Here is a 26,682-nt window from a genome sequence, read left to right as displayed (position 1 = left end):
TTCAAGTCCCTCACTCTAGGAAAGGTGGCACATAGCTGGCATGTGAGAGTGGCCTCCTCTCTCATACACTCTGACATCCCTCGTTGCTCAGGTTACCAGAGGAGGAAGCCCCTGGCTTGCCCAGCCTCACTCTTCCTGCTTCTTTGGTCCCAACTTCTTGTGTGAACTCCACTTATGGGAAGATTCATCAGTTCTTCATACCCCTTCCAGAAGGTTCTGGGGTGGCATTCCATGAAGGGCTCAGTAGTCCTGTGCAATGGACAGGGCCATTTGCTAGTTACAAAGCCTCGGGTAGGAGAAGGACAGAGGTTGGACATTGATCTGGAAGGGAGGAGGGATAAAGAAAAAGGAACAGGTCCTAAGGTCCAGGAAGCTTGGGCCCTCTGGAACCAACTCACTCCGGCCCTAGGAATCTGGTATTTTAGTGCTCTTGCTGCTTTGGACATTCTGGTTCACTTCCCCTGCCCTGCCATGTGGTACCCAAGATGTATCCCAAATGAGCTTAGGGGTCCTTTTGTCCAAGATATCCAAGTGAGAGCACGACTTCTGGTATCTGGGGGAGACTGTAGTGTCGAGCAAAGTCGTCTTTACTTCTGACCCGGGACCTGTAGGATGGGACAGCAATGAGGGCTTTCAGGGATGGTAAGACTGGAAAGTTGCTTGCCTCTGTGTGTGTGTGTGTGTGTGTGTGTGTGTGTGTGTGTGTGTGTGTGTGTATCCACCCACCTCCCGCCCCCTGGTCACCTCCTGCAGACATTCAGACTATTTTGAAAGAGCGCTAGCCATTGAATTTTACAAGAGTATCAATTCCCTGTGTGGTTTCTGATTGTTCATTCCTCTTTAAGCTGTAGAAGGAATCCAGAAATGGGAAGGAGCAAGTCTGATGTGCTGGGAAGAAAAATTCTACCAGAGGCGGGAATCTTACTTAGAGCCGCCATGCAGAAGAGGGCGCTGGGTGGGGCCCACCTCCTCCGGCGCGTTGGGCGTCGCCGCTTTAAGACCGCGGCGGCGCGAGCAGGTCTATGGTAATGAGCCGCCGCCACCACCGCCGCTGCTCTGCAGAGCTCGCCCGCCCGCCCGGGAGGCGAGGGAACGCGGGTCTGGGCCCGGGACCGCGGCGACCGGTAGCTGCCGCGGCGGGGACGCAGGGCGCGAGCGGGTGGCGCAGGGCCATCGTTGGCAGCCGGGCCCGGGCCGGAGCGTGCGGCTCCGCAGACGCAGGTGGGCGACCTTACGCGGGCGGAGGGGACATTCTGGGGCTCGGGACCCGGGGACCGGGCAGAGCCAGAGATCCTCGCGGCCCGCGGGCGCAGGTAGAGAACGCTCAGAGCGCAGGTGGAAGCGCAGCGTGAACCCGCAGTGGTCGCGGCGACTCGGGAGCGGGCCCGGCTTCGAGAGTGGTGGGAGCCCGGCGCATCGTGGGCTAAGAGCGCGGCCCCGCCGAGCCATCTGGGTGCAGGCCCAGTGGGACGTACAGGTGGCCCCCGGGGACCGGCGCCCCGGCCCGGGCATGAGGCGCGGCGGGGCCCGCAGGAGCCGGAGGAAGAGCCGCCGCGGCTGTTGACCCGGCTGGCCGGGAACAGGGAGAGATGCGGAGCCGGGCTGCCAGCGCCCCCCTCCCAACGCCGCTGCTGCCGCTGCTACTGCTGTTGCTGCTGCTGCCACCGTCGCCACTACTGGGAGATCAAGTGGGGCCCTGTCGTTCTCTGGGGTCCGGGGGACGCAGCTCCTCTGGGGCCTGCGCCCCCGTGGGCTGGCTCTGCCCAGCCTCTGCTTCGAACCTCTGGCTCTACACCAGCCGCTGCAGAGAATCGGGCATTGAGCTGACCGGCCACCTGGTGCCCCACCACGATGGCCTGAGGGTTTGGTGTCCAGAATCAGGGGCTCATATCCCTCTTCCACCATCCTCTGAAGGCTGCCCCTGGAGCTGTCGTCTCCTGGGTATCGGAGGACACCTTTCTCCACAAGGCACGCTGACCCTGCCTGAAGAGCACCCTTGCTTAAAGGCCCCACGGCTCAGATGCCAGTCTTGCAAGCTGGCACAGGCCCCAGGGCTCAGGGCTGGGGAAGGCTCACCAGAGGAATCTCTGGGTGGGCGCAGGAAAAGGAATGTGAATACAGCTCCCCAGTTCCAGCCTCCCAGCTACCAGGCCACAGTGCCTGAGAACCAGCCTGCTGGTACCTCTGTTGCATCCTTAAGAGCCATTGATCCAGATGAGGGTGAGGCGGGTCGACTTGAGTACACCATGGATGCCCTCTTTGATAGCCGCTCCAATCATTTCTTCTCCTTGGACCCAATCACCGGTGCTGTCACCACAGCTGAGGAGCTGGATCGGGAGACCAAGAGCACCCACGTCTTCAGGGTCACTGCACAGGATCACGGTATGCCCCGACGGAGTGCCTTGGCCACGCTTACCATCTTGGTGACAGACACCAACGATCACGACCCTGTTTTTGAGCAGCAAGAGTACAAGGAGAGCCTCAGGGAGAACCTGGAGGTTGGCTATGAGGTGCTTACAGTCAGGGCCACCGACGGCGACGCCCCTCCCAATGCCAACATTCTGTACCGCCTGCTGGAGGGGGCCGGAGGCAGCCCCTCAGACGCCTTTGAGATTGATCCTCGCTCGGGGGTGATCCGAACCCGCGGCCCCGTAGACCGGGAGGAAGTGGAATCCTACAAGTTAACAGTGGAGGCGAGTGACCAGGGCCGGGACCCAGGCCCTCGGAGTTCCACAGCCGTTGTTTTCCTGTCGGTGGAGGATGATAATGACAACGCCCCCCAGTTTAGCGAGAAGCGTTATGTGGTCCAGGTGCGGGAGGATGTGACCCCAGGAGCCCCAGTTCTCCGAGTCACCGCCTCCGATAGAGACAAGGGCAGCAATGCCCTAGTGCACTACAGCATCATGAGTGGCAATGCTCGGGGCCAATTCTATCTGGATGCTCAGACTGGAGCCCTGGATGTGGTAAGCCCGCTCGACTATGAGACAACCAAAGAGTATACGCTTCGGATCCGGGCTCAGGACGGTGGCCGTCCTCCACTCTCCAACGTCTCTGGCCTAGTAACAGTGCAAGTCCTAGACATCAACGATAACGCCCCCATCTTTGTCAGCACCCCTTTCCAGGCCACCGTCCTAGAGAGTGTCCCTTTAGGCTACCTTGTTCTGCACGTCCAGGCAATTGATGCTGACGCTGGTGATAACGCCCGCCTTGAGTATAGCCTGGCCGGGGTTGGGCACGACTTCCCCTTCACCATTAACAATGGCACAGGCTGGATCTCTGTGGCTGCAGAGTTGGATCGGGAAGAGGTTGATTTCTACAGCTTTGGTGTAGAGGCCCGGGACCATGGCACCCCAGCGCTCACGGCCTCAGCCAGTGTCAGTGTAACCATCTTGGACGTCAATGACAACAACCCAACCTTCACGCAGCCAGAGTACACCGTGCGGCTCAACGAGGATGCTGCCGTGGGCACCAGTGTGGTGACCGTGTCAGCCGTGGATCGAGACGCTCACAGTGTCATTACCTACCAGATCACCAGCGGCAACACCCGCAACCGCTTCTCTATCACCAGCCAAAGTGGTGGTGGACTGGTCTCCCTTGCCTTACCGCTGGACTACAAACTTGAGCGGCAGTATGTGCTGGCAGTGACTGCCTCGGATGGCACAAGGCAGGACACAGCTCAGATAGTAGTGAATGTCACCGATGCCAACACCCACCGTCCCGTCTTCCAGAGCTCCCACTATACAGTCAACGTTAATGAAGACCGGCCAGCAGGCACCACGGTGGTGCTGATCAGCGCCACGGATGAGGACACGGGGGAGAATGCCCGAATCACCTACTTTATGGAGGATAGCATCCCCCAGTTCCGAATTGACGCGGACACTGGGGCTGTCACCACCCAGGCTGAGCTGGACTACGAGGACCAGGTGTCTTATACCCTGGCCATCACCGCTCGGGACAATGGCATTCCCCAGAAGTCTGACACCACCTACCTGGAGATCCTGGTGAATGATGTGAACGACAACGCCCCCCAGTTCCTCAGAGATTCCTACCAGGGGAGTGTCTACGAGGACGTGCCGCCTTTCACCAGCGTCCTACAGATCTCAGCCACAGATCGAGACTCCGGTCTGAACGGCAGGGTTTTCTACACCTTCCAAGGAGGAGATGATGGGGACGGTGACTTTATTGTAGAGTCGACATCGGGCATTGTGCGCACACTGCGGAGGCTGGATCGTGAGAATGTGGCCCAGTACATCCTGCGGGCCTATGCGGTGGACAAGGGCATGCCACCAGCCCGCACACCCATGGAAGTGACAGTTACTGTCCTAGATGTGAATGACAACCCCCCTGTCTTTGAACAGGATGAGTTTGACGTATTTGTGGAAGAGAACAGCCCCATTGGGCTGGCCGTGGCCCGGGTCACAGCCACTGACCCAGATGAGGGGACCAACGCACAGATCATGTACCAGATTGTGGAGGGCAATATCCCTGAGGTCTTTCAGTTGGATATCTTCTCTGGCGAGCTAACTGCCCTGGTAGATTTGGACTATGAGGACCGGCCTGAATATGTCCTGGTCATCCAGGCTACGTCTGCTCCCTTGGTGAGCAGGGCTACTGTCCATGTCCGCCTCCTTGACCGCAATGATAACCCGCCCGTGCTGGGCAACTTTGAGATTCTCTTCAACAACTATGTCACCAACCGCTCCAGCAGCTTCCCCGGTGGTGCCATAGGCCGTGTGCCTGCCCACGACCCCGATATCTCAGACAGCCTGACGTACAGCTTTGAGCGAGGAAATGAACTCAGCCTGGTCCTGCTCAATGCCTCCACCGGTGAGCTGAGACTGAGCCGGGCACTGGACAACAACCGGCCCCTGGAAGCCATCATGAGTGTGCTGGTGTCAGGTAAGGGAGATGCCCAGTGATGTTGGGGTGGGGATAGTGCTTCAGGGAGGTCTGGGCAGCCACCGGAGGTGGGGTGCCATCCAGGAGGAGCTGGTGACCCAACCCTCTACCCTGTGGACAGCTCAGAGGCTGAGAGATTGGGAACCTGGCCTGAGAAAAAAGCCCAGGACTTCTGGCAGCTGGCGCAGGCCCTGCCTGCTGCCCCAGGCTGGGCTGGGCTGCTTTGGTTGGCTGCCCCCCTGCCTACCAGACTGTGACGTGGTGGGGGGAAGTGTTGTGAGACTGCCCTGACTATGGCTGCCAAGAATTGTGAAAAAAAAAAAAAAAAGGGCGCGTGGAAGCCTGGAAGGCCCAAGAGCTGGGGGAGGTGGAGGGAAGACCTTGGCGAGGAAGGGGCGAGGCAAGTTGGCTCCTCAGCACCCTGGTACCCTCATTAGGATGGTCCTGTGATCTCACAAGGCCTTAGGCAGGTCAGAGGGCTTTAGGGACACAGGATTCCACCAAGGGGGTCAGGACCCTGCCGCCCTCTTCTCTCCCCCTCTGGCTCTCAGTAGAGCTGCAGCAGAGACTGACTTGGACTTTGTCTGAGGCATTGCTTTTCCCTCCAGGCAGAAGGAGCCTGCCTGCCTTGGCTCCCCCTCCAGAGCTCCAGGCAGGAAGTAAAGCCAGAGCTCATTGTCTCTGTCCAAACAGACCTCACTGTCCTGAGTTCTTGGTTGGGGTCTGGCTTGGTGGGAGGGCAGCAATGAAGTCAGGGCAGATGGACCTTTTGGGCCCCTAGACTTCCTGTGGCTTTTTCTTGGGGTGCTAGGCCTTCCCTGCTGACCATGGTGGCCCGGTCTCGGGAAAATAGACATGGGGATCAGAGTGCACTGCGACTTCTGAGCTTTAAGACTCCAGGGCCCTGACTTGGTGGAGAGAAAACAGACTTGTAGGGGTGTGGGAGCCTGGCCAGAACCCAGCCTGGGCATTCCTGCTGCTTGGTCAAGCGCTCAGCCTGTAGACTCCGCAGACAGCAGGACTTGGGGAAGGCAAGCAGGACTCGGTGACAGTATATTCTGTCCTTTCTGTCAGCTCTGGGGATGAGAAGCAAGGCGGGAGCGAGGCAGACTGGGTCACCAAGTCCTTTCTGGGAGTTGGGACTTGGAGTGAGGGGCGGGCGCGGGGGGGGGTGTTAATGATTTTTCCAGGGGCAAGGCCTGGCAGCCCCCTCCAGGCCCCCTTTGCACATCAGGGAAGGGAAGATAGCCTTACCCCCCCCCCTTCCTGCTCACACTTCTTACTGGACAGATACTTCCTGGTCCCACCCCTCAGGTCCCACCCTGCAAGGACCAGGGAGAAGGAGCTCTCCAAGCTATGGGTCAGGCTGTAAACCACCTGAAGCTTCCAGTTTTCCTCCAGGAGAAGGAAGCCAGGAGTACCCTCACCTGAGCCTGGCACTAGAGGCAGAAGAAAGGCCTCTCCCTCCTGCCCTCCATCCACAGCCTTCAGTAGTGAATCTGGCTAGATACCTAGGGACCGACCATGTGGAGGACAGCTCTGCTTAGCCTCTGCTGCCTCACCAGGGCACACGGCCCCAAACACAACGCTCTAGGCTAGAGGGAAGGCTGGGGCTGCAGCTAGGACACACTGTGGCTGCCTTTCTGCCCTTGTCCCCCTCCCCCATCAGCCCTGACCCTTAGAGTCAGTCACCAAGGCAACCCCAAAGTTCAGGAGGCTGGGTGAGGGGGACTGTCGCCCACTGTCCCTTTGTCTTCCTTCTCTGGTTCTTTGTCTCCTCCTTCCCTCCCACCCTGCCCATGGGGACCCTCCTGCACTGCCTGTCTGTCACCTTCTCTCCAGCTTCTGTGTCTCTCTCCTTCTCCCACGTTTCCTCCTCTGCTGGCTCTTTTCCTGGGTCTTTGTCTTCCCCTGTTGGTCTCTGTGTTTAGATCCTGTCTTCTCTTCTTCCCTCTGGCTGCAGCTGCCCCAGCCTGGGCTGGATGGGTCCTGCAGCCCAAATGGCCCCGGCTGCTGCCTTCTTCAGACACACAGGAGAACCTGCCCAAGGCCTGCTCACCTCCCAGACAGCAGACCCTCTGCCAGAAGAGGGAAGGCTGGGAGGCTGGCTCTGGCATCTTCTCGGGTGCAGCTGACTGAGGCCTAGACCGAGGTGGTATTTCCTGGGTCAGAGCCTACCCCAGCTCTCTCTTCTGTCTAAAACAAGTCAGGCAATGTACTGGCCACTCCTATTCCAACCTGCCTTTGCACCAAAGGAGTGACCCAGAGCAAGGCACGGGGGAAGGACAAAGAGGAAGGAGAGAGAGCAATGGGTTGGTTGCTGGGATGGGGACATTAGCAGAGGGGCAGGTGGCCACAGATGGTGGGCCAGATGGGAAGCAAGAGACATGCTGAGTGAGGGGCACAGACGGGCCTGGGTTGGTGGACAACAACATGCAGGAGTGCTGCTTCCCAAAACCAGGGGATGGCAAAGATTCTCTTGCTTGTTGGTCCAGGAGCACTGTTTGTAGAGCCCTGTGTTGTTACTTTCTGTCTGGAGGGAACATCATATCCAGAAAACACTGGGCTGTGACATCAGCTCCTGAACCCTGCTTCTGAAAGCAGTCAGATGGTGACCCATGGGCAGGCTAGAGGGCTCGGAGGACCATGACCTGCTGTCTTGGTACCCTGGGCAAAGCAGGAGGAACAAAGGTGACCACAGCAGTGAGGCCACAGGGCAGGTCAGCAGTGGGCCCAGGGCATCGCTGAGATGGGTGCCTGCCTTCAGTATGCTCAAGGTAGCAGCCACTCGAAGTGTGACATGTACAGAGTAGGGTCCCATATCTCCATCTCTCTTTTCTGCCTCAGTGACACTGGCTCCCATCCTATCCCATTTGGACGTCATATTTTGCATCTGGTTGGAGAGTTTGCTCTGTGTGTGTGTGTGTGTTTTCCTTTTGGGTTTTCAAGATAAGGTTTTTCTATGTAGCTCCGGCTGGCTGTCCTAGAACTTGGCTCTGTAGACCAAGCTGCCCTTGAACTCAGAGATCCTCCCGCCTCTGCCTCCTGAGCACTAGTATTAAAGACGAGTATAACCATCGCCTAGCTTGCTGCCATGTTTTCAAGATACTTTTATGTACAAGGGATTCCCATGAGCATCTTAGTTTTTACTGAACACTCATTACGTGTAAGGCGCTGTATTGACTAGGAACACCCTCTATGGCCTTCCAAGCCATTTCCCTTTCTCTGCCTTCCAGAATTCATTTTTAATCTAAGCACAGTCCATTGCCGTGTGTATGCAACATTCAGGTGTGCATGACACTTCTGAGCATAGCATGTGTGGGTGGAGTGAGACACCATTGAATGTGTTAGCACTTAGCTGTTTATAAGTGAGTTGGCTGCCGGGGGGAGGGAGGGTATGGCAGGCAGACCTTTGGGTACAACTTGGTGAGCCAAGTGAGTGATGAATAACAAGAGGCCCTAGTGCCAGAGGAGAGACCAGCCCAGTGGAGCTCAGGGTGAAAGCTGCCCACGTTCCCCACCCCCGCCTACCCTTTCTCCAGCTTGGAGCAGTGTGTGTCGCTACCACTGGCTGAGGTGGCTCAGCTGGACTTCTTGGGGTGGGGACCCCAGGCTACCCAGAGTTGTGTGGGTACAGGGCTCTGTGTAAGAGGTGTTGCCATGGGCTAGCAGGCTTGCACAGAAGCACTTGTGGAGCTGAGTGCGAGGGGAACCTGGCACCTCTGACCAGATTCACCTTCCATACAACCTGCTACAGCATGCTGAGAGGCAGGGTCACAGTGGGACTGAGAAGTACAGGGTAAGGGGAGGCAGCCTCTCATGGTACTCTGCGCCCTCTAGAAAAACAAGCAAAGAAAAAAGCACAGTGGTGGAGCAAAGAAACCCAAGGACTGGTCTCAGGGGGCAGGGTGTATACTGAGTGGGGTGACAGGCAGAGATGCTGGAAGGCGGTTCATGCGTCATGCCAAGGAGTACCGAGAAAACACACAAAGAACAGTTTTGAAAACCTCCTTTCCTTAAGCTCATATGAGGTAACCCCCTCAAGGAGAGACTTGTCCACAGGTGATTCATCCCATTGGCCGCCTTTATGCCGGCTAGAAAAAGGTTTTCTTGAGTACCTTGCAGGATATGGGCTGGATTTTAGCCTGCTTGCACCTTCTAGTTCTGATGCTTCCTCTTCCTGGTGCTCCCTCCTCCCGTGCTCCCTTCTCCTGGTGCTCTCTCCTCTTGGCCCTCTCTCCTCCTGGTGCTCCCTCCTCCTGATGCTTCTTCCTCCCATGCTCCCTCCTCCCGTGCTCCCTTCTCCTGGTGCTCTCTCCTCCTGGTGCTCCCTCCTCCTGATACTTCTTCCTCCCGTGCTCCCTTCTCCTGGCCCTCTCTCCTCCTGGTGCTCACTCTTCTGATTACTTCTTCTTCATCTTCTTAGTGCTCCCTCCTCCTGGTGCTCTCTCCTCCTGGCCCTCCTACTTCTCATCACTTCTTTTTCTTGGTGCTCCCCACTTTTTTTTTTTTTTTTGTAGCCCTGCGTAGCCCTGGCTGTCCTGGAACTCACTCTGTAGACCAGGCTGACCTCGAACTCAGAAATCCACCTGCCTCTGCCTCCCAAGTGCTGGGATTAAAGGCGTGGGCCACCACTGCCCGGTGGTGCTCCCCACTTCTAATGTTCTCTCCTTATGGTGCTCCCTCTTCTCAGTACTTTTTTCTGATGGTGTTCCCTCCTCCTGATACTCCCTCCTCCTTGCTCCTTTTTCTTGACTCCTCCCCTGACTATCACATAAGCCTACTCCCTCCTTTGCTCTAAGTCAGGGTCTTGTGGCTTGGCACATCTGCTTCTGCCTGCCTCCCCCAGGGCTGTTGTTGATCTGTGTTGCTTCTCTTCAGATGGTGTCCACAGTGTGACAGCCCAGTGCTCTCTACGTGTCACCATCATCACGGACGAGATGCTCACACACAGCATCACGCTGCGCTTGGAAGACATGTCTCCAGAACGCTTTCTCTCACCACTTCTGGGACTCTTCATTCAGGCCGTGGCAGCCACGTTGGCCACACCCCCGGATCACGTGGTGGTCTTCAATGTGCAAAGGGATACTGATGCCCCAGGCGGCCATATCCTCAACGTAAGCCTATCGGTGGGCCAGCCTCCAGGACCCGGGGGTGGGCCACCCTTTCTGCCTTCAGAGGATCTCCAGGAGCGCCTGTACCTCAACCGCAGCCTGCTCACCGCCATCTCAGCGCAGCGCGTGCTCCCCTTCGACGACAACATTTGCCTGCGGGAGCCCTGCGAGAATTACATGCGCTGTGTGTCTGTGCTGCGGTTCGACTCCTCTGCGCCCTTCATCGCCTCCTCTTCGGTGCTCTTCCGGCCCATCCACCCTGTCGGGGGTCTGCGCTGTCGCTGCCCACCAGGCTTCACAGGCGACTACTGCGAGACCGAGGTGGACCTCTGTTACTCAAGACCTTGTGGACCCCATGGGCGCTGCCGCAGCCGAGAGGGCGGCTATACCTGCCTCTGTCAGGACGGCTACACGGGTGAGCCTAGGGCAAGGGACAATGGGGGCGGCCCTGCAGGGCTGACGCTCTGGGCCAAGCACCAATCAAGCTAATAATGGGGCTGCCTCGTTCCTTCTGAGCATATAACCTATAGAGGCGCATCAGCCGTTCTTAGATCCTATTGCTGTTTGGCAACCGCCTGCTTGGTAAGTCAGAATGAGGAGCCTTGTGTTCACTGTGCAAGCCCACACACCCACGCTGGCACATGCCGCCTGCACACAGACCCACTAAGACTGTGTAATTGAGGTCAGTCCAGCACCTGGCTTCGTGTTCCAGCTTTCCCACTAATAGCTGTGTGAAAATGAGCGAGCTACTTAGCTTCTCTTCCTTGTATTTAAGATGGAGATAACCAATTTATGTAGGTCAAAAGTTGCTTGGGAGGATTCATGTCAGTAATTTGACAGGAAGAGAAAGCTGGCTTGTGTGGTGAGAGTTGGCTTTTGTTTGAGGAAGTCCTGGGATGAGGTGACTTGATCCACTTCGAGGTGTTTCTGGCCGCGGACCAGGTCTTCATAACGCTGAGTGAATCCCTTCATTAACCTGGAGCCAGACTTTCCCCACCCAGGAACAGGAGGAAGGCACGGAAAAGCAGGGCTTTGGCGTCATGGGAGTTCCAGGACGCTGGACCTGTGTAACCCTGAGCAGCAAGGCTCCATTTCTGCCTCCCTATTGGTCTGTGGCTGCAGGTCTCTTCACACCCTGCCCCACCCTACTGGCTCCCTTGCTCCTTTTCCTTCCCAGACTCCCAGGCTTCATGTCTTCCAGCACCAGGCGCACTGGCTCTGCCAGTAGCGTAGGCAGGCTCGGTGCCTCCTGCTGCATCCTTCTGCTCAGAACTTGCCAGACTTGACTCTTCTGTGCTGCTGCTGGGGGCAGGGAGGGGGGGTGCTGGGGGAAGGGAGGAGAGGGGAGGGTGGGACTGAGAGAGGGGAAGGGAGTCTTTGTCCAGGAGGATGGGGAAGGGGGCTCCCGAGTAGGCGAACAACAGTTTCCATGGAAACAAGAGCCAGTCACTAGGCACAGGGAACAGAGAACCTATCTCTAGAATCAGAATTGGGAGGGAGAGAAGGGAGTGGCTTTCCCCATCTGATATCTGAGTTTTCAGTCCCCTGCTTCCTCGGCTGTCCTCCGGCTTAGGCCCCCACCCTCTCAGCCTTGTTTGGGTGCAGAGGGATCCTCAGTTCTGTTCTTGGGGGAGCCCAGGCTTGCTTCACGCCATCCACCCCAACCTGTAACTCAAATAGACATGGAAACCTGGTCACATCTCTAGGGAAGAAAACTAATCTCTGACCCGACAGGAACAAAAGCATCCGTGGGAAGCGGGGAATGGGAGAGTGGGGGCTGGCACAGCCCTTTGCTGTCCTCTAGATCCTTTCTGGCTTGGCATTTGCCTCTGCAGGGGCCAGGGCCTGGGGACCAAGGTTGTGGACAGGTGCGGGGAAGGGCTGAAAAACTTTGAGGAGCTTGCAACAGAGCATCTGTGGAGCTGCAGAGAGAATAGCGTGGTGGGCCAGTAAGAGGATCTGGTGTGTCATTGATTTCAGAGGAGAAAGTCACCAAGAGGAAGTAAGAACGCATGGGAGAATCTTGAGGATGGGTAGAGGTCTCAGGAGATGTCACCAGGGACGTGTTAAACTTCTCACCACCAGGCATGGTGGCACACGCCTTTAATCCCAGCACTCGGGAGGCAGAGGCAGGCAGATTTCTGAGTTCAAGGCCAGCCTGGTCTACAGAGTAAGTTACAGGACAGCCAGGGCTACACAGAGAAACCCTGTCTTGAAAAACACAAACAAACAAACAAACAAACAAACAAAAAACTTCTCACCACTGGATTACCCAAGAGAGACTGTTTAAAACAAGAAAGGTTAATTTTGTCTTGCAAGCTCTGCCGTGCCATTTCAGTTCTGGTGGCCGGTCCCACGCTATAAGAAAAGAACATCAGGGTGGCAAAGCTGCTCACCCAGATGACAAGGGTCCTGGGACAACATATAGCCCTTTATGGCACACTCCAGTGACTGGCTTCCTACACTCCTCCCGATGTTTCCAATACCTCCTAACAGAGTTCTCTCAACCAGAACCAAGCCTTTATTATAGGCGCTGGGAGAGGGAGGGGCACCTCACGCTCAGTTGCCTTCTCCTCGGGGCCTCACCCTGCCTGTCTTTCCTCCCCAGGCGAGCACTGTGAAGCGAGTACCCGCTCAGGCCGTTGTACTCCAGGTGTCTGCAAGAACGGGGGTACCTGTGTCAACCTGTTGGTGGGAGGTTTCAAATGTGACTGCCCCTCCGGGGACTTTGAGAAACCCTTCTGCCAGGTGACCACACGCAGCTTCCCTGCCCGCTCCTTCATCACCTTCCGTGGCCTGCGCCAGCGCTTCCACTTCACCCTGGCCCTCTCGTGAGTGTGACGAGGTCCCGGGGTTGCAGGGCACATGCAAGAGTGTGGAGTACCTCCTGGTCTAGTAGATGGGGTAGCAGCTCAGTGAACGCACTGGGAGCAGCTGTTGACAGAACTACCTGTCTGCTGAGCCAGCAGGCTGCCCTCACCATCAGGGTCTGGCTGGCACTCTTCCCCGACCCTTCAGGATGAGGAGTCAGAAGGCCAGGGTCCTCGTTTGGGCTCATTATCTGTGTTCTGACTCCATAGCCTTAGCCAAAGCGCCAGTTTTGCTATTGCTTAGATGTCTGGGGTACTAGTACACAGGTGGGTACCCCATTCCTTGCCCCCATGACCAACCCCCCTATATAGGTTTGCTACTAAGGAGCGTAACGGGCTACTGCTGTACAATGGGCGCTTCAATGAGAAGCATGACTTTGTGGCTCTGGAGGTGATCCAGGAACAGGTGCAGCTCACCTTCTCTGCAGGTGAGCCCAGCGCCTCATGTCCTTGCCCGTCTCCTAAGAGCTCATGCCTCTGACCCTCTGACCTCAAGCCACGCGCCTTCCCTCCCAGTCAAACCCTGACCTGGCCTCCATCCCTAGACATGCCCGCTGCTCTGCCACTCCCGACTCTCTTCCTGTGACCCAGCTAACCCTGTCCTTTCTCTAGGGGAATCGACCACCACCGTGTCTCCGTTCGTGCCGGGAGGGGTCAGTGATGGCCAGTGGCACACAGTGCAGCTGAAGTACTATAACAAGGTGGGTCTGGCTGAGGGACGGAGGAGTTAGAGGGTCCTGGTCTTGGTGCATGCGTTTTTCCAGCCTCGGTTGGTATTGTGAGTGGTGGGGGAGGCTGCTCACAGCTCTTGTGCCTGGGAGGGGGTGGGGATGTGCTGTGCAGGGCACCTCCATCCCTCTGGGCGGTCCTCGACTGTGGGTGGGTGTGTATGGAGAGGTGCAGCCCTATGCCGGGTGGTCTACTGCCTCCCTTCTCTGTCCACAGCCACTGTTGGGTCAGACAGGGCTTCCCCAAGGTCCATCTGAGCAGAAGGTAGCCGTGGTGTCTGTGGATGGCTGTGACACAGGGGTGGCTCTGCGCTTTGGAGCTATGCTGGGCAACTACTCCTGTGCTGCCCAGGGCACCCAAGGAGGCAGCAAGAAGTAAGCGGGGAAGGTGGGGGCAGGACCTAGGGAGAGGGTAGTGCAGGCCAAAGGGATGGGGCTCCAGAGCGGGAGCCAGTCAGATGCGCCCCTTCCTGACACTGGCAATGTTGGAGAGTTAGAGTCAGGTCGTGGCGGACTGTGAGGGAAGGGTATAGGCTGAGAGTACATTTGTCTATACTGCAGTGCCTCTACTTCCTGGGCATTGTTCTAAAAGGGCTCCTTAGCCTTGGTCCAAGTGCTCCTTTTCTTGGGCCTAGTGACAGGGTACGGGGTAAGAGAAGAGCCATAAACTTAAACCCCTGTGTCTTCACGCTTTCGTCCCCTAGGTCTCTGGACCTGACAGGGCCCTTGTTGCTGGGTGGGGTGCCGGATCTGCCCGAGAGCTTCCCCGTCCGAATGCGGCACTTTGTGGGCTGCATGAAGAACCTCCAGGTGGATAGCCGGCACATCGACATGGCCGACTTCATTGCCAACAATGGCACTGTGCCTGGTATGAGGACCCGGGGGTAGGGGCAAGGCTGGGAGCCAACTGCTGTGACCTGGACATACCAGCCTGTGTGGTCTTCCAGCCACTGCTGTTGGTCCCTGAGTCCCTTTCTCTTCCTTCCAGGCTGCCCCACCAAGAAGATCGTGTGCGACAGCAGCATTTGCCACAACGGTGGCACCTGTGTGAACCAGTGGGATGCGTTCAGCTGCGAGTGTCCACTAGGCTTCGGGGGCAAGAGCTGCACCCAGGGTAGGAGTGGCACCTGCCACAGGTTGGGGCCTGGGTTGTCTGGGATCACGGGCAGGGCTTGGGGCAGGCTCTGGGCAGGGTTCTGTGAGCTGGGCTGTGGGTGGAAAAGCGTGTCTGGGCAGAGTAAGGAGAAGCTAGGCAGGAGACAAAGGGCCTAGTCAGAGGCAGGCAGGCCCTGGGCACAATGTAGGGCGGGCCCGGGACAGGTATATGCTCTGGAGGGCGGGGCACTGAGAGGATTGGGTGTGAGGGGAGGCAAGGGTCCGACTCTCACAGAGCCGCCACGCTTCGGACTCCACTGCTCTGCCCTTGAGTCACTTTTCATTTTTGCCTTCCCAGAAATGGCCAACCCCCAGCGTTTCCTGGGCAGCAGCCTTGTGGCCTGGCATGGCCTCTCTCTGCCCATCTCTCAGCCCTGGCACCTCAGCCTCATGTTCCGCACACGCCAGGCAGATGGCGTCCTGCTGCAGGCCGTCACCAGGGGGCGCAGCACCATCACCCTGCAGGTGATGCAGGGCACGTGGGAGTGTGGCAAGCCCCGGCTTGGCTAGCATTGTAGGAGCCTTCAGGGGGTTGGACCCAGGTGGCTGGGCAGGGTTTGGCAGAAGCGAAGAGCTGGCTGGGCCCATTCCGTGGGTCAGTGCTGCCACCTACTGGGCTTAAGGGAAATAAGCAGCCTCCTCTGCCCTCAACCAGACAGATTGGAAGAGCCCATTGAGGTGGTCTGCTGATTTTTTCCCCCTCTTGTACAGCTTCGGGCAGGCCACGTAGTGCTAAGTGTGGAGGGCACAGGGCTCCAGGCGTCATCTCTACGTCTGGAGCCAGGCCGAGCCAATGATGGTGACTGGCATCATGCGCAGCTGGCACTGGGAGCCAGCGGGGGCCCTGGCCATGCCATTCTGTCCTTTGACTATGGGCAACAGAAGGCAGAGGGTAATCTGGGCCCTCGGCTGCATGGGCTGCACCTGAGCAATATTACAGTCGGGGGCGTTCCTGGGCCAGCCAGCGGAGTGGCCCGTGGCTTCCGGGGCTGTTTGCAGGTGAGTCTCCGCCCCTGACCTCCCGTTCCTACCTGGAGCCCTGCTCCACTGAAGGCTAATGCCAGCTCTTATCCCTCCAGGGCGTGAGGGTAAGCGAGACACCTGAGGGTATCAGCAGTCTAGATCCCAGCCGCGGGGAGAGCATCAATGTGGAGCCAGGCTGTAGCTGGCCAGATCCCTGTGATTCGAATCCATGCCCTACCAACAGCTACTGCAGCAATGACTGGGACAGCTATTCTTGTAGCTGTAATCTAGGTATGCTGAGGATGTGGGGGGAACGGGGCCAGTGCCACGGGTCACACTCCATCTCTAATATGTGGCCAGTCACTTCTTCTCTGAGCCGTCATCTCCTACAGGGTTATGGCTGCCTGGCGCAATGCTCAGAGTGGAAGTAGATAAGAGGAGATGGACAGAAGAGAATGCCAGTAGAGGGTGGGCCCTGAACCTTTCTGGTCCTTCTTGTCCAGGTTACTATGGTGACAACTGTACAAATGTGTGTGACCTGAACCCATGCGAACACCAGTCCGTGTGTACCCGAAAACCCAATGCACCCCACGGCTACATCTGCGAGTGTTTACCAAATTACCTTGGGCCATATTGTGAGACCAGGTAGGTGGGTCAGGGCTTATCTCTGCTGTCACTCTGAGCCCTGAGAGTCCGGCTGAGCTGCAGCCGAGGCTGAAAGGACCACCTGTGGTTGAACCAAGTGGAAGGAGATGTAGTGGCAGAGGGGGCTCATGCCTGTCTGGGTGTCTTTCTGCAGGATTGACCAACCTTGCCCCCGTGGCTGGTGGGGACACCCCACATGTGGTCCATGCAACTGTGATGTCAGCAAAGGCTTTGACCCAGATTGCAACAAGACAAGCGGCGAGTGCCACTGCAAGGTGAGAGTCCCGAGTGAGCCCCCACTGTGGCACCCTACCCTGTAGCTTCTAGCCCGCCGGGGAAAACAGAGGAGAAGAGGATCTGGGCCTTCCTCCAGAGAGCAGAGGGCCCCGTGCCTTTGCCATATCAGGCATGGCAAGTGGTCATTTGCCCTTATAGCTAGATGCAGGGGGATCCAGGACCAGTATTGAGGCAGGGATCCCTGGACTAGCTCTACGGGCTGGCTGGCTTCAGCCTATTCTGAATGCTTGGTTTCTCATTGATGAGTTCAACTCCAGGTCATTACCGGCTCTTGAGAATGTTAAGTCACATTCCCACGAGGACCCAGGGTAGGGGAAGACTCTCTCTAGGGAGGCCGCAGCTTGAAGCTCCACCAGCATCCAGGAACGACATCTCGACCCAGTGACCCCCCACGTCTTCCCTCCTAGGAGAATCACTACCGGCCCCCCGGCAGCCCCACTTGTCTCTTGTGTGACTGTTACCCCACTGGTTCTTTGTCCCGAGTCTGTGACCCTGAGGACGGCCAGTGTCCATGCAAGCCTGGAGTCATTGGGCGTCAGTGTGACCGCTGTGACAACCCTTTTGCTGAGGTCACCACCAATGGCTGTGAAGGTAGGACTCTTGGGGCAGGTAGGCTCCCTCCTCGCCGTATGCTAAGAGCTTATATTGCAGAGGCTAGAAATTGAGGCTGGTCATGGGTCAGTCGGGGACGTGGAAGGAAGGTTTTGGGGCCTGAATGGAACTGCTTATAGGTGACCATGTGCTCTTCTCCATAGTGAATTACGACAGCTGCCCACGGGCCATAGAGGCTGGGATCTGGTGGCCCCGCACGCGGTTCGGGCTACCTGCTGCTGCCCCCTGCCCCAAAGGCTCCTTTGGTAGGTCTTAGAGGACTACAATAAGATATTGAACCCTTGACCTTTACTGTCAGAGGAGTGAAGACAGCAACCCCCAGCGTGTAGCTCCTGGGGCCCCACTTTCTGGTTTCTAGCTCGCAGAGAGTCAATGTGTCACCTTCCTTCACTCACTTACCCTTCAACCTAGGCTGAGCGAACGTGCCTGTATCCAACCCAAACAGAACTGTTGAAAGTCCTGCATGTTCTGGGAATGGGGTTGGGCACTAAACTCAAAGGCGGATTGCATGAGGCTCCTGTCTTCAGCTAACTCTACCTTGTACTGGAGTTACACCACATTAAAGGGAGGCAGTCCTGAGGAGTGTGGAGTGCCGGGTCCTATCCCAAGAGATCCCAATTAGTGATGTACAGGATTCACGGCTAAGGGGCAAGGCAGGAGCTGGAGGGACAGGCGTGGTGGCTGAGGTTACAGACCTCTGTCCCATTGGACTGGTTTTGCTCAGATGTTTCGGCCGGCTCTGGGCTTCTGAACACCCACATTCTTACACATTCTTTTGGGCTGCTTGTACCTGGCCGGCTTCCTGTCTCCCTAAGTCCTGCCTTCTTGGCGTCTTCCCTCCAGGGACTGCTGTGCGCCACTGTGATGAGCACAGGGGTTGGCTCCCCCCAAACCTCTTCAACTGCACATCAGTCACCTTCTCAGAGCTAAAGGGCTTCGTAAGTTGACCCCGTGTCTTCTCCTCTTGTTCACACCCTTGTCTTTGGAAGTAGAGCTCCTGACTCCTGGTTCCTGTTTACCTGAGAGGACTCCTACCTGCAGAGGCCGCCTCTTCCCCCCCACCTACCTTTTGAAGCCCTTTTACTCCCGAGCCCCTCCGGTCATCTCCATCCTGTCTGACCCTCTGCAATTCTGGTCCTCCATGCAGGCTGAGCGGCTGCAGAGGAACGAATCAGGCCTGGACTCAGGACGCTCCCAGAGGCTAGCCCTGCTCCTGCGCAATGCCACCCAGCACACCTCTGGCTACTTCGGCAGTGATGTCAAGGTGGCCTACCAGCTGGCCACACGGCTCCTGGCTCATGAGAGTGCCCAGCGGGGCTTTGGGCTATCCGCCACACAGGATGTACACTTCACGGAGGTGGGGCTTGAAGTAGGCCTGGTGGGGGCCAGTGAGACAGCCTGTTCCTGGAGATCTTGGGGGAGGGAGATACTCCCCTACCGGGAGGAGCCCCATCCCTGGCACGAAGCCTCCATGCCAGCTTGTAAGCCATCGTGCAGCACAGTTGATGAAGAGTACTTCCGCCTACCATTATCAGCATCCTAGTACCTAGCAGAGGCACTTGTACTGAGGTGTGCGCTGACCTAAAGCAGAGCCCTGCCTATTATACCAAGAGCTCAGTCTTTTCAGGGAACCAGAGAGGCACGCAACAGAAGGAGGCATGCGAGGACACACTGGGTCCTCTGATTAAAGTGTGGAGGAAGGGTTAGAGGCGGGTACCCGTGTTGGAAGTGGACAGTATGATGCACAAGGCTTCCCAGGAGAGACTGTGGGGACTGCTGAGGGAAGGACACCGAGGGCGGGTCTGGGGCAGGCACAGGCTGGGACTTGGTATGAGGTTGACCACAAGCATATGCTACTGTGACCATGCCTGTCCCCAGAATCTGCTGAGGGTGGGCAGCGCCCTCCTGGATGCAGCCAACAAGAGGCACTGGGAACTGATCCAGCAGACAGAGGGTGGCACCGCCTGGCTGCTCCAGCACTATGAGGCTTACGCCAGCGCCCTTGCCCAGAATATGAGGCACACCTACCTAAGCCCCTTCACCATCGTCACACCCAACATTGGTGAGGTGGTGCTGGGCTGGGGTGGGGGTGGGGGGTTGTGGAGAGAGCCCTGCCCCTTTTTCAAAGGGCCGCTGTGCTTAGGGCCCGCCTGTCTCACTTGGTGAGTGACTGTGGCCGTGTTCCTTTCTAGTCATCTCTGTAGTGCGCCTGGATAAGGGGAACTTTGCTGGGACCAAGCTGCCCCGTTATGAGGCATTACGTGGGGAGCGCCCCCCAGATCTTGAGACCACAGTCATTTTGCCAGAATCTGTCTTCAGAGGTCAGCGGGGAACACGGATGTGGTAACGGCTTGGAGTGGGACGTCCATGCAGTGGGCAGGGCCAGCTGAGCATAGCAGCATTTACTTCCAGAGATGCCCTCCATGGTGAGGTCTGCAGGACCCGGCGAAGCCCAGGAGATGGAGGAGCTGGCCCGGCGGCAGCGGAGGCACCCAGAACTGAGTCAGGGAGAGGCAGTGGCCAGTGTCATCATCTACCACACGCTGGCTGGACTGCTGCCCCACAACTATGACCCTGATAAGCGTAGCCTGAGGTAAGCAGCTAGGACGAGACCTGGGAAGTTAGGGTTAGCAAGGGAACAGGAAACAGCTCCCAGTGATAAGGGTGTCTGGTGGCCACTTTGGTGACCATGTGCCTTCCTGTCATCAGAGTCCCCAAGCGCCCAGTCATCAACACCCCTGTGGTGAGCATCAGCGTTCACGATGATGAGGAACTCCTGCCTCGGGCTCTGGACAAGCCAGTCACCGTGCAGTTCCGGCTGCTGGAGACCGAGGAGCGGACCAAGCCCATCTGTGTCTTCTGGAACCATTCGATCCTGTGAGCCTGTACCACTCTTACCTCCATGACTTTGGACCAAGAGTCCCGGCTCCTGGCTGCCCACCCTTCTCCCTCCCTGACTCCGTCTTCCTCCCGCAGGGTCAGTGGCACTGGTGGCTGGTCCGCCCGAGGCTGCGAAGTTGTCTTCCGTAACGAGAGCCACGTCAGCTGCCAGTGCAACCATATGACAAGCTTTGCTGTGCTTATGGATGTGTCACGACGAGAGGTTGGACCCCGCAGGGGTAGCTCAGAGCGATGGGTGGGAAACAAATCCAGGGGCCAGGTGCCTGACGCCCTGCCACTCATCCCTCAGAACGGTGAGATCTTGCCACTGAAGACCCTGACATACGTGGCCCTTGGAGTCACCTTAGCTGCCCTGATGCTCACCTTCCTCTTCCTCACCCTCCTCCGTGCCCTCCGCTCCAACCAGCACGGCATCCGACGCAACCTCACAGCTGCCTTGGGCCTGGCCCAGCTGGTCTTTCTCCTGGGCATCAACCAGGCTGACCTCCCTGTAAGATTCTTCCTCTCTCAGAGACCCTCCCAACTTCCAGCCCCACCAAGGCTCCTGGTGTCGCCCCTGTGGCCCTCTCCCATCCCTGCTCCCATGGCAGTGAGCAGATAAAGGGCCCATCCCAGCACCTGGCCCACAGTATGCTCTTCTCTAGTTCTCTCATAATGTTCCAGCGTCCCAGATGTTCTTTCTTATATAGCCTGGGCTTCCTCCGAGGCAGCGCACACTACCAGGCTTCCCCACTGCCTCCCTCCTTCCCCTGGGTGCCCTCCCCGTATTAGCCGCCTTGGCTCCTGACTCTGTGTCCTGGCCCCCAGTTTGCCTGTACAGTCATCGCTATCCTGCTGCATTTCCTGTACCTCTGCACCTTCTCCTGGGCTCTGCTGGAGGCCTTACACCTGTACCGCGCGCTCACAGAGGTGCGCGACGTCAATGCCAGTCCCATGCGTTTCTACTACATGCTGGGCTGGGGCGTCCCCGCTTTCATCACAGGTATCCTGCCTCCTTTTCTGGCCTAGAGATCCCCTGTCCCTAGGCCCTAGCTCCACCTTCATGCATGTACCCCAAACCCATAGTTCGAGTCCTAAGAATTCCTTCCCCCTATACTTGGACAACCTGGTATTGAGTGTCAGGGGCTGGGCTTCTCCTTGGAGAGAGGAGTGGACAGACCTTATGTGTTCCATGCCTGGTTCTATGAGCTTTGATGGCAGCATAATTGCCTCCATCCTGAGCACCCTGTCTTGCTACTGTATCTATGCTTCAGGTCTTGCTGTGGGCTTGGATCCAGAAGGCTATGGGAACCCTGACTTCTGCTGGCTCTCTGTCTATGATACCCTCATCTGGAGCTTTGCTGGACCAGTGGCCTTTGCTGTTTCGGTAAGTGCTTAGAAAGTGATGTGCAGTAAGCAAGATGAGGGGGTCCTACAGATCCCCTTTAGGAAGAGCCAAGGCTTCTGGAGCCCCCAGGGCAAGGCAGAAAGTAAAGTGTCTCTGTTCTCTGGTCCTCTCACATCCCTCTCCACTGCCCAGATGAGTGTCTTCCTGTACATCCTGTCGGCCCGAGCCTCCTGTGCTGCCCAACGGCAGGGCTTCGAGAAGAAAGGGCCCGTGTGAGTACTGGCAGGTGGCCGGGCGTGGGGTGGGTGTTGGTGTGGAGGATGTCACAGCAGGACTCACATCTGCCCTGCCCTCCAGCTCGGGCCTGCGCTCCTCCTTCACGGTCCTCTTGCTGCTGAGTGCCACATGGCTGCTGGCACTGCTCTCTGTCAACAGCGACACTCTGCTCTTCCACTACCTCTTCGCTGCCTGCAATTGTGTCCAGGTACCTGCCCCCCCCCACACACACACCCCTACTGAGTGGATGCAAGCACGCCTGGGGGTGGGGTGCTGAGTGTGCCAACCGTGGCTGTCTCTGCCTGCCAGGGCCCCTTCATCTTCCTCTCCTACGTGGTGCTCAGCAAGGAGGTCCGGAAAGCACTCAAGTTTGCCTGCAGCCGGAAGCCCAGTCCCGACCCTGCCTTGACCACTAAGTCTACCCTGACCTCGGTGAGGGAGCCTGGGTCTGATGGAAGGGGAAGCAAGCCCGAGGAACCTGTTTGTTCTCTGTGCTTTTTTGACCTGGGCGTCCTTTTTCCCCATCTCCGCACACCTTCATGTTAGGAGGAGAGGGCAGAGTGGAATGTGTTCCCTTAGGAGGAAATGCTATCACTGGGTAAAAGAGATTTTGACTTGAGGGAGATGCAGGCAGAGATTGGTTGCCAGGTGGGACACCCTGTGCCAGAGAATTCCTCATGAATTTTGATAAATTTCCTGTCTCCTAGAATATTCTCAGGAGACAATTCCAAGTGCCTTTTTTTTTTTTTAAAAACCAGCAAGCCCTTATACAAGTCCAGGGCATTTGGAGTGTTCAATGCTACACAACTATGGTGTAGCTGTGCCCACTGCTAGGCCCTAGGGTGAAGGCAACACAGAAGGGGCCTTTCCACTTTAATCCCTGGGCATGTGGGAGGTAGGGTTTGGGGTAAGTTCCTGGGACCCTTTACTTTCTAGCCTGGGGCCACTCCCTCCTGCTCACTCACTCACTGACATGTCTGTCTCCGGCCTAGTCCTATAACTGCCCCAGCCCCTACGCAGACGGGAGGCTGTACCAGCCTTACGGAGATTCGGCTGGCTCGTTGCACAGTGCCAGCCGCTCGGGCAAGAGTCAGCCCAGCTACATCCCCTTCTTGCTGAGGTGAGTCCGAGAAACGGGAGAATTGGGAATGGGGGAAAGACCGTGAACGCTAGAACCAAGACCAGCCAGCTGCTAGGAGCTGAGCATCTCAGATGGTGGCCAGCACAGGTCGCAGCCTAGATTAGCAGCAGTAAGGGACACAAGGTAGGACCTGGGAATCCCTCTACAGCATAGTGTTGTCTTTTTAGGGAGGAGTCCACGCTGAACCCTGGCCAGGTTCCCCCTGGCCTAGGGGACCCAAGTGGCCTGTTCTTGGAAGGCCAAGCCCAACAACATGGTGAGGACAGAGGCCCTGGATGCCTAGCAGGGCAGGGGCCTGGCTTTTGCTGAGGGTGGGCCGGGGCAGGTGGGACAGTTGTGATCCCTCCCTGACCTCCCAGATCCCGACACGGACTCTGACAGTGACCTGTCCCTGGAAGATGACCAGAGTGGTTCCTATGCCTCCACCCACTCATCAGACAGCGAGGAAGAGGAGGAGGAGGCCGCCTTCCCTGGCGAGCAGGGCTGGGACAGCCTGCTGGGTCCTGGAGCTGAGAGACTGCCCCTTCACAGTACCCCCAAGGGTGGGCCAGCACCAGGGCTGCGGCCATTGGGGGGCAACAGAAGCCTAAGAGGCCAGGGCTTCTTGGAAAATAGCGCTGGGGTGGTGGCTATCCTAACTGTCTGCCCTCTCTGGGACTATCGGCTTCCTTTCTTTGACAGATGGGGGTCCAGGGTCTGGGAAGGTCCCTTGGCCGGGAGACTTTGGGACCACAACAAAGGAGAATAGTGGTAGTGGGCCCCTTGAAGAGCGGCCACGGGAGAATGGAGATGCCCTAACTCGGGAAGGGTCTCTGGGACCCCTTCCGGGCCCTTCTACCCAACCTCACAAAGGTGAGTGGAGTCTCTCCCATCAGCTCCACTCTCCTATTCTCTTGCCGGAGCTATTAGGACTTCCCATCTCATGATACCCACACCTTGTACCCAGGCATCCTCAAGAAGAAGTGTCTGCCCACCATCAGCGAAAAGAGCAGCCTTCTAAGGCTGCCCCTGGAGCAGGGCACAGGGTCTTCTCGGGGCTCCTCCATCAGTGAGGGCAGTCGTCACGGACCTCCTCCCCGCCCACCTCCTCGCCAGTCTCTGCAGGAACAGCTGAATGGGGTCATGCCTGTCGCCATGAGCATCAAGGCAGGCACGGTGGATGAGGACTCCTCTGGCTCTGAGTGAGTCGGGCAGGAGGGACGGGGGTGGGGTGGGGGAAACCTGCCTGAGGTCCTTGCTAACCCAAGCCACTGACCCACTGCTGCCTCTGAGCTTCACCAGGCTACTCTGCTTGGCAGTTGGGCTAAGCGGAGTCCAGCTCCCTTGTATGCCCAGACAACATGGTGCTCTGTTGGGGGTACACCAGACCCCCTGGGCTTTATGCACAATGCCTGTCCCCCATCTTGCGAGAGGGTGGGGGCTGGGGCTGCTTTTCTGTTTCTTTTTCTGGTGGAAGCTGCTCACTGTCCCTTCTGTTGCTCCAGCTAACCCTCTGTCTGCCTTCTCTGCCACTCTCCTCTCCTGCCTCTCCAGATTTCTCTTCTTTAACTTCCTGCATTAACCCTGGGCCGGTGTTCCTTCGTCCCCTTCCCCCGCTGCGCTCATGCCCCAATCCTGTCTTCTGCTTTATCCTGCCCCTGCTCCCTACCACCCACCTGCCTGCCTGCCTGCCGAAGCAGCAGCGACGAACCGTCCATCTGAGGAGCCTGGGCCTCGGGCCCAGAAGGCCAGCTAGTGCCAAGTCCCTCCCCCCACCTCCCCCCAACTGCACTTTGGACCCTCGGGAGGGCCAACATCTCCAAGACAAAGTTTTTCAGAAAAAAAAAAAAAAAGAGGAAAAAAGAATTTAAAAAAAGGATCTCCACTCTTCATGACTTCAGGGATTAATTTTGTTTTTATACGCTGGAAGTGGACTCCCCTTTCCCCTTCCCAAAGAGGACAGGACCACCCAGGACGCGTCCCAGCCTCTCTTCAGTTTCATCTCCTGTGCCTCTGGGAGGAGAGGGACTCTTAGGGGGCCTGCCCCTCATTTGCCATCACCAAAAGGAAAGGACAAAGCCACGTGCACCAGGGGCAGGAGCCCCTGCAAGGCTGCACCGGACAGACGGACAGACAGGCCTCAGTTGGTGAGGAGTCAGGACAAAAAAAAAAAACAAAACAAAACAAAAAAAAAACAAAGGCACTTTCCACCCGCCAGTTCCACCTCTCCCAGGAACTGACAAGCCCTGTCCGGCCAGGGGCAGAAGGACTCATGGCCCGTGGACCCCCCAAATGCTGCATGAACCGTTTTTTAAGGGGAAGCCTGTTGCCCCCATGATGGGGAAGGACTACCCCAGCCCCTCTCCTTTTCCTGGACTCTGGCCATGTGCTACAGCCCAGATGTTTGCTCAGTTTGCTGACCCCAAAGTGCTTCATTTCTCCTGCCCACCCTTGCAGGGAGGGCCAGTCACTCTTCCATTGCTTCTTTGCTGTGTGGGCGGCCCCAGGAGGAAGGGCAAGCACAGAGCTGGCATGGTGGCCCTGAGGGCCCCCAGCACAGGTGCCAGGTCTGGGTTCTGCTGTCCACTCACCCCCTCCCCGCCAAATCAGACAAATGCCATTATTTTGTCTGACCTGCTGTGGCCTCTGAGACATGTTCTATTTTTAACCCCTTCCTGGAATTGGCTCTCTTCTTCAAAGAACCAGGTCCTTGGTCCCCATTGTCCCCCTACTTGACCCCAGCTCCCTGTGAAGAGAGAGTTAATATATTTTTTATTTATTTGGGGTTTTTTTTTGTGTGTGTGTTGGGATGGGTTTGTGTCTGGTCCCCAGGGGTCTCATGTGGCCATCGCAGGCTGGGTGAGTCCCTGGCAGCCCTGGACTTGGGGCCTACCATCCTTCCTCTCGCTCCATTTGCTCTCCTCGGGTTTTTGCAACCACCATTCATTTGAGTCCCCCTCTCCTCTGAGCATGTATTCCAGACTTGTCACTGACTTCCCTTCTAGAGCAGGTGTAGAATAAAGGCTCGAGGCAGGAAAGATGTTCCTGTCCCTCACTTGGAAGGCTGGCCTCTGGCTTTTCTGCCATGGATTCTCACCTGTCCTCTGCCCTCTTCCCCTCAGCAATTCCTGTAAAGGGTTAAAAATTTAACTGGATTTTTTTTTTTTTAACTACTGATGACTTGACTTAAAAAACAAATACAAAGATGCTGGATGCTAACTTGATACTAACCATCAGATTGTACAGTTTGATTGTCGCTGTAAATATGGTAGAGTTTTGTTTTTGTTTTGTTTTGTTTTCCCCCCATACTACTGAATAAACTAGTTCTGTGCAGGAGCCGTGTCACCACTGGCTTCTGTAAAGCAGCCTGGGTTGAGGCCTGGATTTTGGGAACAGGGTAGGTAGAACCTTGACGATCCTGAGGACAGAGAGACTAAAGCCATAACAGCACAGAGCGCTGAGTCTGGCGGTTGGAAGGGAGAGAAGATAGGTGGGTAGGTGGGTATTGTTCTCCCCTAGGATATAAGCTTGTACCACTGGAGAGGCTGGAGAAGCTGGAGAGGCTGGAGAAGTTGGAGAGGCTGGGAAGGATGGAGAGAATGGAGAGGCTACACAAATCAGGCCGGGTCTCAGCCTGAGTCCCAGACAAACAACGTTTTCTAAGGCAGAATTCGGTAGATAGGAAGAAGTGGAGTGGGAGTTTCTGGGGCTTTTTTGTTTGTTTTTTTTTTTTTCCTTTCCTTTTTTTTTTTTTTTTTTTTTTTTTTTTTTTTTT

General features: G+C 57.0%; 1 protein-coding gene across 3 annotated transcripts; it reads left to right on the top strand.

Moving 5' to 3' along the window:
- Positions 1-1,504: 1,504 nt before the first annotated feature.
- Positions 1,505-26,272, top strand: Celsr2 (cadherin EGF LAG seven-pass G-type receptor 2). Of its 3 annotated transcripts, none has more exons than XM_021157753.2 (34): positions 1,505-4,899; positions 9,781-10,428; positions 12,622-12,844; positions 13,196-13,311; positions 13,496-13,584; positions 13,829-13,986; positions 14,316-14,479; positions 14,600-14,725; positions 15,065-15,231; positions 15,478-15,765; positions 15,846-16,020; positions 16,233-16,374; positions 16,529-16,649; positions 17,079-17,262; positions 17,427-17,528; positions 18,127-18,221; positions 18,431-18,640; positions 19,162-19,345; positions 19,476-19,604; positions 19,696-19,876; positions 19,993-20,160; positions 20,260-20,386; positions 20,474-20,674; positions 20,992-21,166; positions 21,438-21,550; positions 21,704-21,783; positions 21,869-21,995; positions 22,097-22,219; positions 22,780-22,907; positions 23,096-23,184; positions 23,288-23,470; positions 23,610-23,780; positions 23,875-24,109; positions 24,608-26,272. In XM_021157753.2, exons 1-34 carry the CDS (start codon positions 1,590-1,592, stop codon positions 24,627-24,629), a joined length of 8,754 nt encoding a protein of 2,917 aa, XP_021013412.1. In that variant the 5' UTR covers positions 1,505-1,589; the 3' UTR covers positions 24,630-26,272. The 3 variants fall into 3 exon arrangements, with proteins under 3 accessions (XP_021013412.1, XP_021013410.1, XP_029331120.1); XM_021157751.2 differs by having other exon boundaries at positions 24,462-26,272; XM_029475260.1 differs by lacking the exon at positions 23,288-23,470 and having other exon boundaries at positions 1,568-4,899; positions 24,462-24,896.
- Positions 26,273-26,682: the final 410 nt, after the last annotated feature.

This window comes from Mus caroli, chromosome 3, assembly GCF_900094665.2.
Source record: "Mus caroli chromosome 3, CAROLI_EIJ_v1.1, whole genome shotgun sequence".
Taxonomy (NCBI): domain Eukaryota; kingdom Metazoa; phylum Chordata; class Mammalia; order Rodentia; family Muridae; genus Mus; species Mus caroli.
Note: the sequence above shows the minus strand (reverse complement) of the source record. Positions and strands in the feature narration are given on the sequence as shown.